Genomic DNA, 20,955 nt, shown 5'->3' with positions numbered 1-20,955 from the left:
AGAAGTCCGACGGTCATTTTTTTGTAATGATAACCAAAATATTATAGATCATTTATCAACAAAATGATAATTTTGTCTCCAATTACCACCAACTAAAAGTCTGTCTTATTAGTTTATTAGCTAGCGCTCTATGGACGACTGACGACTAAAACAAGTCAGACGTCTGTTTGAGAGACAGGATTCAGTCAATGACTCAATAGACCTGCTAAGTAGGCTTGCCATTATAACAACAGTAGCGACGTCCTCAAGAAATCTCAAAAATTTTAGCAAAAAATAATTTTTTTTTTCACTTCAATACAGAATCTTTATAACAGAATTTTATACAATATCTTTCTATTTTAATCCTACGGTAGGTCTTGAATTGTAGATGACTGATGTTCAGTATTAATACTAACCTTTAGTATACCTGTATGATATTTTGAGATGTTTATTTCAACTATAGCCAGTAAAATTTTACAAATTTCCTTAATTTTATACTTTCGAATATTTTCCGTAACGCATCATCGTCATGTAGTCGTGTCAATTCGTGAATTACCGTTCTTACACCTGGACATCTGGACATTTTTTAGTATAACATTGTAAATAGCTTGTGAGAAGGCTACCCACAAAAAATATTATTAAGCTTGGATTAATAATAAGATGCAATGCCAGTAACGATTCCTGTCTGTGGGAGAAAGCAAATAAAATTCATTAAAATAGGCAAAAAACTATACAATTTCACGCCTTGTTGCGCCCCCTAAGAAGACACTAAATTTGGCCCTGTATGTTGTCTACAGTCATTGTGACAATTGACAAGTCAGGTGTTGTGGCCACATAAGAAACATCAAGAATGCTCCTGAATTACTTTATTCCTTAATAGACTATAAAACGACCCACTTACAAGGTTTCATTTTGATCAGTCTTACTTTTTCCCCAAAGTTAACTTCATTAACTGTATATTATAACTGTGGAAATAACTGTTCTGCTTCAACTCATTTTTCTAGCCCAAATTTAAAACTTCGTGACTCATATTTATTACTTCCCCCCCTCCAGAAATCAACAGCTCGGGGGAGAGGCTTGCCCCCCTGCCACCACGCCACTGTTGCCGCCCGGTATATCCCTGGTTACTACCCAGTAAATATATGCTTATATAAAGCCTCAAGTAAAAACTTATATCATTTAACCTCAAGATTTCTTAAGTTAAAGAAGAAACGTAATTATTAAAAAACCTTTTATCTTTATTTCTGATTTATTGCCGTGATGGCTTTTTTAAAAGTCTTATGTTGGGCGATTATGTTCATTATGAAAATGCGCTTTCCTCCTGGCAAATCTCTGGCCACGATATTTAATCGTCATCTGCAATTATGTCTTTCTGGCTTTCACGTTTCATTTAATTTCAATATTAGTCAAATGAGTTGACAGTTTAACATCATATGATTATGCCAGAAGAAAGATTCTGTTGCAATCACTTGCTAAATGGTGAGAACACAGGAAGAAAAGAGTATTTTGGGCAAAAATGAGGCTCATTTTTAAACGATTTTCTTTTCTCTCTACAATCCCACTACAATTTACAGTTTTCCCTGTAGGTTTCCCCTACCACCTACAAACCACTAAATCCCGCTACTGTGGGGTATTTCCCCTACGAATGGCAGCACTGTTAACAATACTAAATATATATTACCTTAACAATTTTTGTTAAATTAATACTACTTTAAACTTTTTAGTTCCACATGATATCAACTTCCATTGACAATTGGGTTGAGTTGTGAAATATTGCTGCAGTGTAAATAACCGCTTTGAATTTTATATTTTTTTATGAAATGAACAGTCAATGGTGAGCACAAATTGGCATACTTTATGATGCTTAAGTTTCGTAAAATGGTGTAAAATATCGGTATCGGCACAATATCGGCATTTTAATATCTGTTAATTGGTATATCGCTAAATATTTATATTGGTGCATCACTAGTGATAACACTTTAACATTTCTCAGAACCCAAGAATACCAGCCATGGACAATACCAACAAGTCATTATGTACAATCAAAGCTCCAGGTACTGAAACATAAATTCCCTCTTTCTTTTACAAATCAATGTTTGAAATTGCAAATGATCAACGATAAATTTCAAACGATCAACGATAGTATTCAAATGTTAAAATCATAATCTTGTTTTAATGGAGTAGAACTAGTGAGAATGTAACAATTATACAGGTATACCTCCATTCTTCAAGAACACCAACAGCCAGTAATATATAACCAAAGTCCACAGTAAATACATAACAAGGAAAGACCACACACTCAGTTAAACGCCAGTATGTGTCCACAGGAGGCATTCAAAATGACAACTCACATAGGTACAGCATAGCATCAATATATCTATACAAATGAGAAAAAACAGTTGTATAAGAAGATGGTTGTATATGATACAAACAAGGTTTGCTGGGCACATTTCTTTAGCAATCAAGCCAACTTTGTCTCTCATTACCTAAACATACGTAGAGATGGATTTACTATCGATGTTGGAGGAGGGTCATACCCCTCTTATTAGAAGCAACATACTCAAATTAGTTTCAAAATCTAATCTAAACCAAAGCATGCCCTATACAAATTCCTCTTGGATCAATCTCTGGCTTATACATCCAGGAGTCAATATAATTTAGTTATATTTTAAAACCCTCCTTAATGTTTCTCAAAACAATGATAAAGTCATAAAAACCAATGAAATAAAAAATTTGCAAGTTGTAAATATACAATAATGTAACAAAATGCAATAACAGTGCCTGCCATAACTCCCTGTAAATTTTAAGTAGATTTTTCTTTGTCTTTGGTGACCCAATCTACAATTCAGCATTTGCATGACACTGCCAAAATTATGAATACTTTCAAAAGTACCTTTTTTTTGGCTATGTGCATGTGTGGAATTAGGCAATGATGCAACGAAAAAAATATCTAACAAATTGAAAAATATAAGTCAATTGATTTCAATAACTTTTGGTTCAAAAGTTGTTGTGCTGAAGCTAACAATCAACAAAATTGAGCAAATTTTTTAAGCACATTAATAATAATTGCATAGTTTGTAAAACATGGACTTCTAAGTTCTTCTCATCCTTCAGAATCATTCTGTTTTGATTTGATAGTTAAAAACTCACTTGCGCAAGTTTCTTTCCAAATTGCACAAGAAACCATGCTATTACCTACATGCAAATTTATTCATCATTTTAACTCATACCTTGCTAACTTTTGAAATAACCAATTATGATGCAACAGTTAACACCAATCATTTAATGATCATGTCATTCATGAACTGGAGAACAAAGATAAACAACAGGGAACCAATGATTACAAAGGACATATTTCATAACTAAAATGAAAATATTCACATCATTTTGTTGATAAAATAAATGCTGATAATCATGATATATGTTTATGTTTCAAACACATTTATGAATGGCGGGAATTACCTTCTTGAACTTATGAAGTAACCATCCATCCTCTAAATTGCTTTTGTTAAAGCATTCACCCTCCTGACTCTGTCATAAAATAACTACCACTCCTAACAGGTGCTTTAGTAAAAGTTTTCTTTCCATGAAATCTTTTCAATTTTTTGCCATTTCAGGAATGCATTTTTTAAATGTTTGTTTCTTCTGCAATTTGCCGGCTGAATGTTTCACAATGAAAACTAGATGCAAATTTTTACTGTCAAGAAGATGAATTTTTATGATATTTCAAAGAAACCAAAAACAAGTTCACTGTAAAAATTTGAAATTATATTGAAATCAAGTAAATTGCGTTTGCAGCCGTCATCTTTGTAATCTGTATGCAAATCTAAAAAAATCTCGATTTGAGAACACAACAAATGGTCAAATTATTAACAAGCATTTGTTAACTCAATACACATTGTTTAATGTATCAATGCTCATATGTAATTCATAGCTTTAATGGAAAGTCATGTACATTAAGAAATCATGACGAATCAGTCAATTTGACAGTTTCCTCAACTCAATGCGCAACTCTATCCTCTCTGTCATTAAAATTAAAACAAGAACAAGTACCCCTCCCCCCCCCCACCTCACCTGAATATGATAAAGTATGAGATACTTTGTGTCGTTCTTCTTAAATACTAACTAATCATGACACAGTCTTCGCTTGAAAGACGTTTTAGCAGCATTCAACTCAATAAATGTTGAAAAACACATTGCAAGAGTGTGTAAAGACGACGTTTAAATGTAAAAGACATCTCCGATCATGGTACGGGGATTTCCGGCTGCTAGACAAAGCCTACCACGCGTGCACCATATTTCCGCCAAAACTTGAAATGTAATACAAAACATTCAAAACCTACGGTAAATGTTGAATATTTACTTGGCACTGAGTGTGTATGATTTTAAAGAGCAATAAACGTCTGAGTTCAAGTTTAAAAGCTTGAAACATTTGGGAACTTTCTACATCAAACAAAGTGTTATCGACAATTTCAAGTTGCTTCGTCTCTGGATTCAAGTAGGTAGCAATGATGAAACGTATTTAATTTGAACGATGGAACTTTACTTTTTAATTATATTAGTTCAATGTTGATATCTTCATTAAATTTTTTTTACATGATGTACTTTAACTGTATTTGAGTGATTTGACTACATATCACATTATGAAATATAATTGCAACCTTTAGATATTCTCCATCATTTATAAGGAATTAAATATGTAGAAACATGATACATTAGAAGTTTTTAAAGGTTTTTACGACATCATCTATGCACAGCTTATTTTCTGTGAATGCTCGTTATAACGCCGCGGCTCTTATTAGTTCCCTAATGTTCACCGCCCATAAGCGGCGGTAAAACAAACACTGTACTAAAAAAAACTATAAAAGCTCATATTGTGTGACAATTTATGCGGAGGTGGGGGCAAGATTGATAATTGAAGGAGAAAGTATTTATATATTGGTATGTTTTAATCTTTTGTTAAATCCATACCCACAATTGTTTCAATAGAAGCTACTAAGGTAGGACATGCATGTACGAATATTTCCCCCCCTCCCCCAACTATCGAGCTTGCGCGGCCTCTGTTACCTTGAAATAAATGTGTTTTCACACATAGAGGACAATTGTAAGGTGGAGGCTGCCCTAATCTTCATTTCATATTTGATGGTCTCTGACAAACCTCTTTTATACGCTGGAACAGCTTCAACGGTAGTGGTGTTTCAGTTTAGTCTTAGCGTATGAAATGATCGTCATGTTTTTTCTGTCTGCTGTAGTATAAATCAACAAAGTTACAAGTTCATTGCGATTTTGAACAAAAACTATATTTGAGATAAACATTAAATCTCCAACAATTTCCTTTAAAAAGATTTCATGCAAGCGTATGACATGTCGTTCACTGGGAATTTCTTTTGTAATTTTCACTTTTGACTGTAACAAGTATAGTTTTTTAAAAAATAAAATTGCTTTCTTATAGTTTTTAAAACAACATTAAAAACTGAAGTCATGAAGAAATTTGCAAATAAACAGGTATGTTTTAGAAAATGGATAAAAGGAAAGGATGAGCGCTAAGTAAACATTTTCACATTTTTTGGATAAATTTCAAACAAACGTTTTTACAGGTTTCTTCTAAAACAATCGGTAATTCGTCAACATCAAAACCCAAGGTCAACGATGTAAATGACAAAAAAACTAAATCCATCATTAAAAGAAAATCCATCAAATATAACTGTAAAGCTCTGAAAAAGACTTCTTTAAGACGATCATTAAGAAAGTCAGCAACAAAGATTTATACAGTGGAAGATGTACCTGATGATGATCTTAACATTTGTAAGTACTTTACTTTTAGTGTACAGTCATGAATATTTAAACATCAGTTCATTATTGTGATTTGATATTTGCTTTAAAATTGTGACCAATGCAGTTGTTTTAACGATAGAGAACGTTTTTCAAACAAATTTCATTTCTTTGAAGTACATCAATGGAAGGGAACATCAAATGCTATGAAGACACTTCCAAAAGATCTTTACATAAATACCTCTACAATCCCCAACGCAGGCAGGGGTGTTTTTACAAAGAAAAAAGTTAAAATTAAGACTCGTTTTGGACCATACAGAGGAGAGGTACTTTCGCTTAAAGACGCAGAGGATGGAAGAGATACTTCGTATATGTGGGAGGTGAACATATTTAAATAAATGAATAATTTCTTTTTATTAAAATATTTTCTGCCTGTTCTACTTTCACCATGCAGATATTAAACATACATGCTCTGTCATAATTATTTATCTGACCGTGTTTACAGATTGTACAAGGAGGAAAGGTTGTATATTGCATTGATGGTAAGGATCTTGCTCAAGGTAATTGGATGAGGTTTGTGAATTGTGCACGATTTGAAGAAGAACAAAATATAATTGCATATCAATATAATGGAGAAATTTACTACCGAGTTTATAAAGAGATTGAAGCCGATAAAGAATTGCTTGTTTGGTATGGAGATGAGTATGCTGAACAGTTGGGAATATCGTTGTTTGATGAGGAAGATAATGACAAGCATCAGTTTGAAGGTTAGTCAGTTTACGTATGCGAAGTGCCTTAGTTAAGTAAGATCATTCAGTTCTTTATCCTGTGATGTAATTCTAACTTTTCTTTTTAGTTGGAGGTCACAGCTGTAGACACTGTGGAAGGATGTATACATATCCCGATTATTTAGAGAAACATTTAAAACGATGTCCAATGCTTGTTTGTACGAATCCTTGGGAATGTCCACGTTGTGGTCGAAAGTACAGTAGTGAAGACTATCTAAATGTTCACATGAAAAATGAATGCGGAAAAAATCCACGACTAAAACGACATGTGAGGGTTCAAACAGGAGAGAAACCTTATAAATGTGAACATTGTGGTAAAACATTTACTATGCTTGGTAACTTAAAAAAACACGTAAGGATACATACGGGAGAGAACCCTTACAAATGTGAACATTGTGGTAAAACATTTTCACAGAATTGTGATTTGAATAAACACCTTAGGATACATACAGGAGAGAAACCTTATCAATGTGAACATTGTGGTAAAACATTTACAGAGCATAGTAGCTTTAAAAACACCTTAGGATACATACAGGAGAGAAACCTTATCAATGTAAACATTGTGGTAAAAGATTTGCAGTGCTTGGTAACTTAAAAAGTCACGTAAGGATACATACAGGAGAGAAACCTTATCAATGTCAACATTGTGGTAAAGTATTTACAGAGCATAGTAGCTTTAAACGTCACTTTAGGATACATACAGGAGAGAAACCTTATCAATGTAAACATTGTGGTAAAAGATTTGCAGTGCTTGGTAACTTAAAAAGTCACGTAAGGATACATACAGGAGAGAAACCTTATAAATGTCAACATTGTGGTAAAACATTTTCACTGAATTGTGATTTGAATAAACACCTTAGGATACATACAGGAGAGAAACCTTATCAATGTGAACATTGTGGTAAAACATTTACAGAGCATAGTAGCTTTAAACGTCACTTTAGGATACATACAGGAGAGAAACCTTATCAATGTAAACATTGTGGTAAAAGATTTGCAGTGCTTGGTAACTTAAAAAGTCACGTAAGGATACATACAGGAGAGAAACCTTATAAATGTCAACATTGTGGTAAAACATTTTCACAGAATTGTGATTTGAATAAACACCTTAGGATACATACAGGAGAGAAACCTCATCTATGTCAACATTGTGGTAAAACATTTACTGTGCTTGGTAACTTAAAAAAACACGTAAGGATACATACGGGAGAGAAACCTTATCAATGTGAACATTGTGGTAAAGGATTTAATAACAAGGGTAACTTGAAAACACACATTAGGATACATACTGGGGAGAAACCTTATCAATGTGAACACTGTGGTAAAAGTTTTGCTACGCGTGGTAGCTTGATTCGACACGTAAAGATTCATGCTGGTAAGAAAACTTTATAATGTTGATAGACATTTACAAGGATTGATTGACAGTAACGTTTACAAGAAGAGGAGGAGTGGGGCTAAGCCCTCACATTCAATCAAAGGAGCGCCATTGTGAAAAATGAAGTCCGTGTAGAAATTATGATGGAGGTGATGACCAGTGGATTGTCTATGTTACGAACGAATTATACTAAATCGCACCCAGAAACACAGGAAATGGTTTGTTGTTTCTCTAATAAATTTTTGTAAATAAAATGAACGATTTGAACCCGTTAATATAAATGTATGTTTGTAAATATTTATCGTCCAGGTTGGTGCATCGCCAAGAAGAATTGAAGGTGTTGTTGCTTGGGCTACCGAAGTGACGAGTTTAAAATTCGATTTTTTTCTAAATCACGCGTGAGTGTCACAAATGAATGTTTAATGAATGACGATTTACTTACATAATAGATTACCACATATGATGTGACATTGCATCACCGTTAAGTTAGTTGTTGCATCTGGTAACTATTATATATAACATTGTTCTTGAGTAGCCCGAGTGAACACATATATTACGGTACAGTTTAGCGGACACCGGTGGCCATATTTCGATGACCATGAAGATTGTGGGCACATACAGCAGTAAATAGCAGGAAAATGCTAATCAATACCTTCACAGCTAAACGCCGTATCATTCTTTAACGAGTGAAAAAACGTTATACAAGTTATCTTTACGGTTAAATTTTGGGTTAAAGTTATGTTGAGGGTTAAGGTTGAAAAATTTTTTATGAATTTTCATTCACAGCTTAAATTTTCATTCGTTTTATATATAACATTGTTCTTGAGTAGCCCGAGTCACCACATATATTATATTAGTAGCAGCATTTTGATTGGATATTTTAGTTATAATTTCGATACAGTTCAGTTGTAACTTATTTGCACTTATTGATGAACTATTGAAAAACAAACCAACGTCCCATTGACTATATCGACATGGTACATTACTACAGCTAGGAAAGCTAGAATGAAGTCAATTCCTTTATAGTTGATAGCTATATAACGTATAAACAATTTATCCTCAACAGCCATAAAAGATCATCTGTATATGTAAAAGTTTGGGCAGGCTTCCACATTGTACATGCCTGTACAGCCGTTATCCACTACTATCCCTAACTACCACTACCTAACAATTTATACATATAAAATGTTCTATTTTCAAACATCTTCTTAAAATATAAACTAAATTCCTCGCCACCTGATTTAATTGCATGACAGAAGCGGGAAACATCACTATTTACCAGACCCCTGTCGGCAACTCCACCCTCTATAACATGACCGTTATTATAATCTAAGATATCTTTAATCTTACAACCTAACTCTTGTCGAGAATAACAAATACTATTTTCTAAGATCACATAGTCAGTCCCATGCTTTCGCAGCAAATGATAGACGTCTTTCGGCGTTCGCTTGGCATAAATTTGATAGATCTGGACGGAGAAACAAAAATTTTAAAAATAAGTGGCGTCGTGAATGACGACAGCCAAAATGGTTTAAATTTTATAACATCAAAATATAATGAAATAGAAGAGTAAAAGTTCTACTAGAAATTAATCTGTTTTTATGAACATTAGTCGCTCGTGTAAATGAACTATGGAAAGTTCTCCGAAGAGTTTATCAAAACCAGTTTTGTTTAAAGTAGTTTTATGATACAGAATAACAGTTCATCTTTAGTTCAACGTTCAAGACCTGTGTACCTAATGATGAATTTGTTATAGTTTCAAAACATAACTTTCGACCTCTTTTTCCGCTTGTAAATATGTAATTAATTTGTTGTTAGTCATCCGCTGACCACATAGTATCGTCAGTGAAGGTCAATCGCTTGACAACACTCCCAAGGTGCAGGGGGTGGTCGAGTTAAAGTAAATTTACCTTAACCCGGTCACCTCCTGCACTGAGGCAGTTAAAAGCTACAGCACAACAAAGGGGTTAGTATGTAAACATTAATGGATTTCAAACTTTGAGCTTAAAAACTACTTTTCGAAGTATTATAATAACTTCATCATCTGAAATTATCGGTTCAAAACGGCCCTTGTATTTTCGTTGCTTTCCCATCTTTAAAATTGTAGTTCTTAGTCAGTTGTTATAATTTACCCACAATTTAGTGTGATTTCAGTACGTGCTTTATAATTTGAACATTAAAACGATAGAATTGAATACTCCTAACACCACATAGATCGTGTTCTCGTCGCTTTTTTAAAGATTCCAATCAGTAAAAAATACAACTTTTGTTCATCGTAGGATTCCAATCAGTAAAAAATACAACTTTTGTTCAAACTCGAGTAACGGATTCATGAAAAACCACGAACAGAAATTTGAATTTCAAAACACAAAATCATACTTTTACAGTGGTTAATCTGTTTCTCTTTAGAATCAAACCATGACAAATGACATTGTTTCTGTGGTATTTTGAGGTTAAAATACCTATTGGTTAACACCCTTGCATCTTCAATTTCCAAGCACAAACTTTTCAGATCAAAATTACAAAAACTTTCACTTACCTCCTTTGTTCGTAGTCTCAATAATTTATTTTCGTAATGTGGATGATTTGTTATTCGTCTGTCTGTACACAATTTCACTGCAGCCATAAGTTGCATACTTCCACTGAAAGATCTCCCTTTTCCCGTTTTCTCACTGAAAAGTGAAATAATGATTAAGCCCCCAGGAGATGTAGGTATTTTGAAATAAAAACATTTGAGGTACATTCGATGTTTGAACGAAAAAATATTTTCCAGAAAAAAAAATGGTTGGCAAAGGCTATGTTTTGTAACTTTTTGTTTGCAACTTCGGCTAGGGTACAGTTTAGCGGACACCGGTGGCCATATTTCGATGACCATGAAGATTGTGGGCACATACAGCAGTAAATGGCGGGAAATGCTAATCAATAACTTCACAGCTAAACGCCGTATCATTCTTTAACGAGTGAAATAACGTTATACAAGTTATCTTTACGGTTAAATTTTGGGTTAAGGTTATGTTGAGGGTTAGGGTTGAAAAAATTTTATGAATTTTCTTAAAGTTGCTAAATAAACATTACCAGATTACTTACTTGATAAATCTCATTAAATCCACTGTGTCCGGGTCGTAAAACTCTTTCAAATCTTTTAATTCGTTCAACGCTCCTTCCATTCTCTATAGAGTAATCACATACATCACATTAAACTCGAGGCCGGATTTAAGGTGCGTGGAGGTCTGGTTGTTTGACTTCTCAGGGTATGTACGTCAATTGGAGGTGGGGCACTATATTCATATATTCAGCTATACTTGGCTATTATCTTTTGAAAACAATTTCAGTTTCAAAAGAAACCAGCCTGGCATAGCAGAATATATAAATATGGTCCTCTCTATTAACGTTCGATAAACCCTGTGAACATACTTAACATGTGATTTAGGAGTTTTAACGAGTATACTAATAAATATTAATGAATACCGCATACACTAGAGTCTATTATAAAATAGCCCATTAAAAACCTGGGCTCTGATTGGTCGAATTCTCCTCAAATTCAAGGTTTGTCGGATTTCATTTGACAGATAACGGAAATGTCTTATTTTCTACAGTTCTACTTAAGAATTTATATTTCGAGTTTTTGGCGTGTGCTTGGCAGTGAATGGGAAAAATTTCACGTTTCAAGGGAGGTGCATTGATTTCCAGGGAAGTTGGGAAACATGTCAGGGGAAAAGCGATCTTAGGAGACGTGCCCACCTCCCCGCGCCTCCACTTAAAATATCGCCTTGATTAAAATATAAAACAACTTCAGCAGAAACTGTTAATATTTAATACCACATCGTACCTGATGCAACACCAAAACAATCAAAATTATCGGAACCAAGGAACTTCCAATTTTAGCCTGTGAAAAAGAACAAATTTACGATGATCCCATGATAAAGATACTTAGTCACATATAACTTTAAATGAGTATCTTCTGAGTCTCATCTCATCGTAAAACAATGACGACAAATCACTATTAGTTCAAAAATAAAACGAACATCTAGCAGTAAAAAATTATGTCTCTTACAATGTATCTCAAGTTCTTACACAATGTATGACAGGGGCGGATCTAGAGTATGTCAAATCCGTCGCGCGATTGATGTTTGAAATTCAAAAATTACCTATTCATATTAATTAAAAATTCATTAATTATTCTTACTTTCTTATCGCATTTACTTCGTGATAAAAATCCCGCATTATTTATTATTTGAAAACTAATGACTAATCCAATGAATATCTCGTTGGTAACCAGATCAGTTGAATTTTAATTGACCTGGAATAACCGACTGAAAGCGGGTGGCTTGACTGGTTCGACTTATAAAGGAGTCTATGAACGTCAAAAACGCTTATTTTATTGGTCAATAGCCAGATCAGTGGACAGTCTGGAATGGTCTCGACTGATAATAAGGGTGGCCGGACGTATAAGGGAGTCCAATTGCTATCTTACAATTGGTTCATTTGAATTTTTGTTTTATTGTGATTGGTTTGACGGATTTCGACTGATAGCCAACTGAACTAACATAGTGAAGCTCACTGTCTGAATTGAATGTTTGATCGTTTCATAGTAATTTTTATAAGCATGATAGAAACTAAACTACAATCAGATGGAATTTATGGAAATCTTTTACAAATTTATATATTGACATGAATGCTGCTTTCCAAAATGGGAATTTTTTCAAGAGGGCGAAAAATTTATGGATGAATTATAAATGTTTGGCAAAGACGATCTCGCGAGCGACATTTCAGTCATTGATGTTCAAAAGCAAGCCAACATTGTTTTGAGTTTTATCAGCAGAAATTTACATCCAAAATCGTAAGTAAAGGACAAGTTAAGTGTATGCATGAATGTAATATATCAAAGTCAATTATGCGAGTGGTGATGCGATTTATGTCAATATGGCGTATGGTAAGCAGATCGATGCTTTTAAAATTGTTGTTGACAAAGGACTTTTAGCTATGATTTCTTTAGTGCTTGGGGAATCGTGGCCGTTATACGGCAGCGAAATCCTACATTCCTGCAAATATATTTCAATGGAAAAAAAATCTGTGGCCATAAGGCGCCATACTATTATTTACTTAATCATAAACAAATGTTTGGGGCTTTTCAGTTTATGATCATTGGTCATTCAATCATTGGACAGTTATACTACATAGTGTTTAAGATTTGAGAAAACTAACATTGATTACATGAGAAGCTGTTTACTATAACCTGTGATTTTGAGTCTTCTCATCCATGAAGCTTTTTATTTTGACAATTTGACTGAAATGGTATTAAACCTGAGTATTTCACATACATGAAATGTTGTCCCATGTCACATATTGTCCCCTTTTCTAACTGAACACCTCATGTAGAGATGTAAAGGTGTGTTAATCTACGGCTCATACCAGATTGTTTGCCATAAATTCCAAAGGGCTATTGATGTGTGAAAAGCATTTTCTATAAAGTAAAAATGTCTTTCTATGTATGCAGATAAACCTTGAAATTTGGCAAAACAGCAAAGTATTTTTCATGATCACTAGGTAATTTTTCTGATGATCATTATAATTTCTAAACTAAATTATTTCAGATTTACATTTAAACGAGCTTTGATCATATGAAAAGATATTTATCATAACCAGTAAACATGACACATGAACCAATTTTAACATTCATGTAATTATATAATTAAAGACATGTTGGTTACATTCTGTTTGTATTTGCCAATACAATGCTACTAGTGATTGCTATATAGCACACCTTGCATATACTTACAGAAGATAATAGTCTAGTGAAATGCCTAATAAACATTTATGGCATTAAGCTGTCCTTAACTGCAAATTTTCACTCTGATAATTTTTGCTTAACCTTTGGCAGAAAAATTTTTTAGTTTTTTCTCAAAAGGTGAATTTGCTGGCACTGATGTGGAGATGGGTAAAGGGTTACAATAAACTTGCATGGTTTGAAGTCTGAGCTTTTCTATATCTATGAACTGTCACTTGTAGTACCAAATTTCTAACTTAACTAAACTCATTACATTGAGGTTTGAATGGGGGTCTCTAGGGGAGTCTATGCCTGACAACTTGGTAGAAATTTTTAAAGACTATATCTGTTTTTGAATAGCATTATTGTAAAATAAATTTTACGTTCCTAGACATGATAATGAGCCTAAATTATTGGCAAAACATTCAAGTATTGTTCACTTCATTTTTTTTTGAAAAAAAACGTAAGCAAAATGTGTTGTTTTTACGCAAAAACGATGCCCACAAATACATTTTGTACTACTCTAAAACGCTGAAAATGGCATTTTCAAGGCTCTGAAATTCAAAATTTCTCAGGGAGAATGCCTCAGACCCCCCCCAGGTGCGGAGCGCCTTCGACGTTTTATGACTGATGTTTGAAAAATCCTAGATCCGCCCCTGGTCAATGGTGAGCCCAAATTGGCATACTTTATGATGCTTAAGTTTCGTAAAATGGCGTAAAATATCGGTATCGGCACAATATCGACATTTTAATATCTGCTAATTGGTATATCGCTAAATATGTATATTGGTGCATCACTAGTGATAACACTTTAACATTTCTCAGAACCCAAGAATACCAGGCATGGACAATACCAACAAGTCATTATCTACAATCAAAGCTCTAGGTACTGAAACATAAATTCCCTCTTTGTTTTACAAATCAATGTTTCAAATTGCAAATGATCAACGATAAATTTGAAACGATCAACGATAAATTTCAAATTATCAACGATAAATTTTAAATGATCACCGATAAATTTCAAACGATCAACGATAAATTTGAAATGATCAACGATAAATTTCAAATGTTATAATCATGATCATGTTTTAAACAAGTAAAACTTGTCAGAATGTAGCAATTATACAGGTATACCTCCATTCTTCAAGAATACAAACCGCTAGTAATATAAAACCAAAGACCACGGTAAATACATAACAAGGAAAGACCACACACTCAGTCAAACGTTAGTATGTGTCCTTAGGTAGTATACGAAATGACAACTCACATAAGTACAGCATAGCATGAAAATATATATACAATTGAGAAAAAAACAGTTGTATAAGAAGATGGTTGTATATGATACAAACAAGGTTTGCTGGGCACATTTCTTTAGCAATCAAGCCAACTTTGTCTCTCATTATCTAAACATACGTAGAGATGGATTTACTATCGATGTTGCAAGAGGGTCATACCCGTCTTATCAATAGTAACACACTCAAAGTAGCTTTCAAAATCTAATCTAAACCAAAGCATGCCCTATACAAATTCTTCTTGGATCAATCTCAAGCTTATACATCCAGGAGTCAATATCATTTAATAATTTTTTAAATTGCTCCTTAAGGTTTCTCAAAACAATGATAAAGTCATAAAAACCAATGAAATAAAACATTTGCAAGTTGTAAATATACAATAATGTAACAAAATGCAATAACAGTGCCTGGCATAACTCACTGTAAATTTTAAGTAGATTTTTCTTTGTCTTTGGTGACCCAATCTAGAATTCAGCATTTGCATGACATTGCCAAAATTATGAACACTTTCAAAAGTACCATGTTTTTGGCTATGTGCATGTGTGGAAGCAGGCAATGGTGCAACGAAAATAATATCTATCAAATTGAAAAATATAAGTCAATTGATTTCAATAACTTTTGGTTCAAAATGTTGTTGTGCTAAAGCTAACAATCAACAAAATCGAGGAAATTTTTTAAGCATATTAATAATAAGTAATTGCATAGTTTTCAAAACATGGACTTCTAAGTTCTTCTCATCCTTCAGACTCATGCTGTATTGATTTGATAGTTAAAAACTCACTTGCGCAAGTTTCTTTCCAAATTGCACAAGAAACCATGCTATTACCTACATGCAAATTTATTCATCATTTTAACTCATACCTTGCTAACTTTTGAAATAACCAATTATGATGCAACTGTTAACCCCAATCATTAAATGATCACGTCATTCATGAACTGGAGAACAAAGACAAACAACAGGGAACCAATGATTACAAAGGACATATTTCATAACTAAAATGAAAATATTCACATCATTTTGTTGATAAAATAAATGCTGATAATCATGATATATGTTTATGTTTCAAACACATTTATGAATGGGAGTATTATCTTCTTGAACTTATGAAGTAACCATCCTTCCTGTAAATTGCTTTTTTTAAAGCATTCACCCTACTGACTCTGTCATAAAATAACCACCCCTCCTACCAGGTACTTTAGTAAATGTTTTCTTTCCATGAAATTTTTCAATTTTCTTGCCACTTCAGGAATGCATTTTTGTAACGTTTGTTTCTTCTGCAATTTGTCAGCTGCATGTTTCACAATGAAAACTAGATGCAAATTTTTACTGTCAAGCAGATGAATTTTTATGATATTTCCAAGAAACGAACAACAAGTTTAATGTCAAAATTTGAAATTATGTTAAATCAAGTAAATTCCCTTTGCAGCCGTCATCTTTTTAGTCTTTATGCAAATCTAATGAAATCTCGATTTGAATTTAATGAAGACACAACAAATGGTCAAATTATTAACAAGCATTTGTTAACTCAATACACATTGTTTAATGTATCAATGCTCATATGTAATTCATACCTTTAAAGGAAAGTCATGTAAATTTAGAAATCTCGACGAATCAGTCAATTTGACAGTTTCCTCAACTCAATGCTGAACTCCATCCTCTCTGTCATTAAAATTAAACCAAGAACAAGTACACCTCCCCACTCTCACCTGAATATGATAAAGTATGAGATATTTTGTGTTGTTCTTCTTGCATACTAACTAATCTTGACACAGTCTTTGCTTGGAAGACGTTTCAGCAGCATTCAACTCAATAAATGTTGTAAAACACAGTGCAAGAGTGTAAAGACGACATTTAAATGTAAAAGACATCTCCGATCATGGTACGGGGATTTCCGGCTGCTAGACAAAGCCTACCACGCATGCGCCATATTTCCGCCAAAACTTGAAATGTAATACAAAACATTCAAAACCTACGGTAAACGTTGAATATTTACTTGGCACTGAGTGTGTATGATTTTAAAGAGCAATAAACGTCTGAATTCAAGTTTAAAAGCTTGAAAAATTTGGGAACTTTCTACATCAAACAGAGTTTTATCGACAATTTCAAGTTGCTTCGTCTCTGGATTCAAGTAGGTAGCAATGATGAAACGTATTTAATTTGAACGATGGAACTTTACTTTTTAATTATATTAGTTCAATGTTGTTATCTTCATTAAATTTTTTTACATGATGTACTTTAACTGTATTTGAGTGATTTGACTACATATCACATTATGAAATGTAATTGCAACCATTAGATGACTACATATCACATTATGAAATATAATTGCAACCTTTAGATATTCTCCATCATTTATAAGGAATCAAATATGTAGAAACATGATACATTAGAGGTTTTTAAAGGTTTTTATGACATCATCTATGCACAGCTTATTTTCTGTGAATGCTCGTTTTAACGCCGCGGCACTTTTTAATTCCCTTACGTGCACTGCCCGTATGCGGCGCCAAAACAAACACTGTACTAAAAAAACTATAAAAGCTCATGTTGTGTGACAATTTATAATTGTCGCAAGATTGATAATTGAAGGAGAAAGTATTTATATATTGGTATGTTTTAATCTTTTGTTAAATCCATACCCAAAATAAATTTCAATAGAAGCTACTAAGGTAGGACATGCATATATGAATATTTGCCCCCAATTATCGAACTTGCGCGGCCTCTGTTACCTTGAAATAAATGTGTTTTCACACATAGAGGACAATTGTATGGTGGAGGCTGCCCTAATCTTGATTTTATTTTTGATGGTCTCTGACAAGCCTCTTTTTACACCATAGAACAGCTTCAACCGTAGTGGTGTTTCAGTTTAGTCTTAGCGTATGAAATGATCGTCATGTTTTTCTGTCTGCTGTAGTATAAATCAACAAAGTTACAAGTTCATTGCGATTTTGAACAAAAACTATTTTTGAGATAAACATTACATCTCCAACAATTTGCTTTAAAAAGATTTCGTGCAAGCGTATGACACGTCGTTCACTGGGAATTTCTTTTGTAATTTTTACTTTTGACTGTAAGAAGTATAGTTTTATAAAAAATGAAATTGCTTTCTTATAGTTTTTAAAACAACATTAAAAACTGAAGTCATGAAGAAATTTGCAAATAAACAGGTATGTTTTAGAAAATGGGTAAAAGGAAAGGATGAGCGCTAAGTAAACATTTTCACATTTCTTGGTTGAATTTCAATCAAACGTTTTTACAGGTTTCTTCTAAAACAATCGGTAATTCCTCAACATCAAAACCCAAGGTCAACGATGTAAATGATAAGAAAACTAAATCCATTATTAAAAGAAAATCCATCAAATATAACTGTAAAGCTCTGAAAAAGACTTCTTTAAGACGATCATTAAGAAAGTCATCCATAAAGATTCATACAGAGGAAGATGTATCTGATGATGATCTTAACATTTGTAAGTACTTTACTTTTAGTGTAGAGTCATGAATAGTTAAACATCAGTTCATTACTGTGATTTGATATTTGATTTAAAATTGTGACCAATGCAGTTGTTTTAACGATGGAGAACTTTTCGAACAAATTTCATTTCTTTGAAGTACATCAATGGAAGGGAACATCAAATGCTATGAAGACACTTCCAAAAGATCTTTACATAAATACCGCTACAATCCCCAAAGCAGGCAGGGGTGTTTTTACAAGGAAAAAAGTTGAAATTAACACTCATTTTGGACCATACAGAGGAGAGGTACTTTCGCTTAAAGACGCAGAGGATGGAAGAGATACTTCGTATATGTGGGAGGTGAACATATTTAAATAAATGAATAATTTCTTTTTATTAAAATATTTTCTGCCTGTTCTATTTTCACCATGCAGATATTAAACATACATGCTTTGTCATAATTATTTATCTGTCCGTGTTTACAGATTGTACAAGGAGGAAAGGTTGTATATTGCATTGATGGTAAGGATCTTGCTCGAGGTAATTGGATGAGATTTGTGAATTGTGCCCGATTTGAAGAAGAACAAAATATAATTGCATATCAATATAATGGAGAAATTTACTACCGAGTTTATAAAGAGATTGAAGCCGATAAAGAATTGCTCGTTTGGTATGGAGATGAGTATGCTGAACAGTTAGGAATATCGTTGTTTGATGAGGAAGATAATGACAAGCATCAGTTTGAAGGTTAGTCAGTTTACGTATACGAAGTGCCTTAGTTATGTATGATCATTTAGTTCTTTATCCTGTGATGTAATTCTAACTTTTCTTTTTAGTTGGAGGTCACAGCTGTAGACACTGTGGAAGGATGTATACTTATCCCGATTATTTAGAAAAACATTTAAAACGATGTCCAATGCTTGTTTGTACGAATCCTTGGGAATGTCCACGTTGTGGTCGAAAGTACAGTAGTGAAGACTATCTAAATGTTCACATGAAAAATGAATGCGGAAAAAATCCACGATTAAAACGACATGTGAGGGTTCAAACAGGAGAGAAACCTTATCAATGCAAACATTGTGGTAAAACATTTAGACAACTTTCTAAATTGAATGAACATGTTAGGATACATACAGGAGAGAAACCTTATCAATGTCAACATTGTGGTAAAACATTTACACTGCTTGGTACCTTAAAACGTCACATAAAGATACATACCGGAGAGAAACCTTATCAATGTGAACATTGTGGTAAAACATTTAGACAACTTTCTAAATTGAATGAACATGTTAGGATACATACCGGAGAGAAACCTTATCAATGTAAACATTGTGGTAAAAGATTTACTGTGCTTGGTAACTTAAAAAAACACGTAAGGATACATACGGGAGAGAAACCTTATCAATGTAAACACTGTGGTAAAACCTTTACACTGCTTGGTAACTTAAAACGTCACATAAAGATACATACCGGAGAGAAACCTTATCAATGTGAACATTGTGGTAAAAGATTTAATAACAAGGGTAACTTGAAAACACACATTACGATACATACTGGGGAGAAACCTTATCAATGTGAACATTGTGGTAAAGGATTTAATAAGAAGGGTAACTTGAAAACACACATTAGGATACATACTGGGGAGAAACCTTATCAATGTGAACATTGTGGTAAAAGATTTAATAACAAGGGTGACTTGAAAACACACATTAGGATACATACTGGGGAGAAACCTTATCAATGTGAACACTGTGGTAAAAGATTTGCAACGCGTGGTAGCTTCATTCGACACGTAAAGATTCATGCTGGTTTATAATGTGGATAGACATTTACAAGGATTGATTGACAGTAACGTTTACAAGAAGAGGAGGAGTGGGGCTTAGCCCTCACATTCAATCGAAGGAGCGCCATTGTGAAAAAGGAAGTCCGTGTAGAAACTATGATGGAGGTGATGACCAGTGAATTGTCTATGTTACGAACGAATTATACTAAATCGCACCCAGAAACACAGGAAATGGTTTGTTGTTTCTCTAATAAATTTTTGTAAATAAAATAAACGATTTGAACCCGTTAATATAAATGTATGTTTGTAAATGTTTATCGTCCAGGTTGGTGCATCGCCAAGAAGAATTGACGGTGTTGTTGCTTGGGCTACCGAAGTGACGAGTTTAAAATTCGATTTTTTTCTAAATCACGCGTGAGTGTCACAAATGAATGTTTAATGAATGACGATTTACTTACATAATAGATTACCACATATGATGTGACATTGCATCACCGTTAAGTTAGTTGTTGCATCTGGTAACTATTATATATAACATTGTTCTTGAGTAGCCCGAGTGAACACATATATTACGGTACAGTTTAGCGGACACCGGTGGCCATATTTCGATGACCATGAAGATTGTGGGCACATACAGCAGTAAATAGCGGGAAAATGCTAATCAATAACTTCACAGCTAAACGCCGTATCATTCTTTAACGAGTGAAAAAACGTTATACAAGTTATCTTTACGTTTAAATTTTGGGTTA

The 20,955-nt window shown here is 33.5% G+C and overlaps 3 protein-coding genes and 1 long non-coding RNA gene across 7 annotated transcripts; 2 read left to right on the top strand and 2 right to left on the bottom strand.

Moving 5' to 3' along the window:
• Positions 1–261: 261 nt before the first annotated feature.
• Positions 262–3,533, bottom strand: LOC124441511. Of its 2 annotated transcripts, XR_006946987.1 has the most exons (4): positions 3,442–3,533; positions 3,210–3,341; positions 2,198–2,356; positions 262–664 (listed from the first exon to the last, which is right to left on the bottom strand). It is a non-coding gene; the product is annotated as an uncharacterized LOC124441511 (long non-coding RNA). The 2 variants fall into 2 exon arrangements; XR_006946986.1 differs by lacking the exon at positions 262–664 and having other exon boundaries at positions 2,086–2,356.
• Positions 3,534–5,452: 1,919 nt separating this feature from the next.
• On the top strand, positions 5,453–8,448 carry LOC124441495 (zinc finger protein 883-like). The gene is given in 6 exon segments (XM_046991983.1): positions 5,453–5,484; positions 5,577–5,784; positions 5,929–6,131; positions 6,257–6,518; positions 6,608–7,051; positions 7,054–8,448. Coding segments are annotated over 6 exon segments (2,019 nt in total). The 5' UTR covers positions 5,453–5,460; the 3' UTR covers positions 7,932–8,448.
• A 331-nt stretch (positions 8,449–8,779) lies between these two features.
• Positions 8,780–16,832, bottom strand: LOC124441503 (probable C-mannosyltransferase DPY19L3). Of its 3 annotated transcripts, XM_046991991.1 has the most exons (7): positions 16,681–16,826; positions 15,835–15,966; positions 15,395–15,549; positions 11,744–11,800; positions 11,002–11,084; positions 10,454–10,586; positions 8,780–9,382 (listed from the first exon to the last, which is right to left on the bottom strand). In XM_046991991.1, exons 3-7 carry the CDS (start codon positions 15,455–15,457, stop codon positions 9,065–9,067), a joined length of 654 nt encoding a protein of 217 aa, XP_046847947.1. In that variant the 5' UTR covers positions 15,458–15,549; positions 15,835–15,966; positions 16,681–16,826; the 3' UTR covers positions 8,780–9,064. The 3 variants fall into 3 exon arrangements, 2 of the variants coding, with proteins under 2 accessions (XP_046847947.1, XP_046847948.1); XM_046991992.1 differs by lacking the exon at positions 15,395–15,549 and having other exon boundaries at positions 16,681–16,825; XR_006946977.1 differs by lacking the exons at positions 8,780–9,382; positions 10,454–10,586; positions 11,002–11,084; positions 11,744–11,800 and adding an exon at positions 14,619–15,084 and having other exon boundaries at positions 16,681–16,832.
• A 1,425-nt stretch (positions 16,833–18,257) lies between these two features.
• On the top strand, positions 18,258–20,756 carry LOC124441499 (gastrula zinc finger protein XlCGF57.1-like). The gene is made up of 4 exons (XM_046991987.1): positions 18,258–18,438; positions 18,581–18,783; positions 18,909–19,170; positions 19,260–20,756. The coding sequence occupies exons 2-4, from the start codon at positions 18,610–18,612 to the stop codon at positions 20,237–20,239; spliced, it is 1,416 nt and encodes a 471-aa protein (XP_046847943.1). The 5' UTR covers positions 18,258–18,438; positions 18,581–18,609; the 3' UTR covers positions 20,240–20,756.
• Positions 20,757–20,955: the final 199 nt, after the last annotated feature.

The sequence above is a fragment of the Xenia sp. Carnegie-2017 genome, unplaced genomic scaffold (genome assembly GCF_021976095.1).
Source record: "Xenia sp. Carnegie-2017 unplaced genomic scaffold, XeniaSp_v1 HiC_scaffold_20, whole genome shotgun sequence".
In the NCBI taxonomy this organism is placed as follows: domain Eukaryota; kingdom Metazoa; phylum Cnidaria; class Anthozoa; order Malacalcyonacea; family Xeniidae; genus Xenia; species Xenia sp. Carnegie-2017.
The sequence above is the reverse complement of the archived record's forward strand: the minus strand, read 5'-3'. Positions and strand labels throughout refer to the sequence as shown.

What these genes read in the sequence shown, in the direction of transcription:
- LOC124441503 (XM_046991991.1), bottom strand. Translation starts at nt 15,457, where the DNA reads ATGCAAATGCTGAATTCTAGATTGGGTCACCAAAGACAAAGAAAAATC. An exon ending in AAATCTACTTAAAATTTACA is followed by an intron (nt 11,801 to 15,394) that starts GTGAGTTATGCC and finishes TCTTTTTCACAG; the next exon opens with GCTAAAATTGGAAGTTCCTT. An exon ending in TGAGACTACGAACAAAGGAG is followed by an intron (nt 9,383 to 10,453) that starts GTAAGTGAAAGT and finishes TTCTCCGTCCAG; the next exon opens with ATCTATCAAATTTATGCCAA.
- LOC124441499 (XM_046991987.1), top strand. Translation starts at nt 18,610, where the DNA reads ATGAAGACACTTCCAAAAGATCTTTACATAAATACCGCTACAATCCCC. An exon ending in ATACTTCGTATATGTGGGAG is followed by an intron (nt 18,784 to 18,908) that starts GTGAACATATTT and finishes CCGTGTTTACAG; the next exon opens with ATTGTACAAGGAGGAAAGGT. An exon ending in TGACAAGCATCAGTTTGAAG is followed by an intron (nt 19,171 to 19,259) that starts GTTAGTCAGTTT and finishes TTTTCTTTTTAG; the next exon opens with TTGGAGGTCACAGCTGTAGA.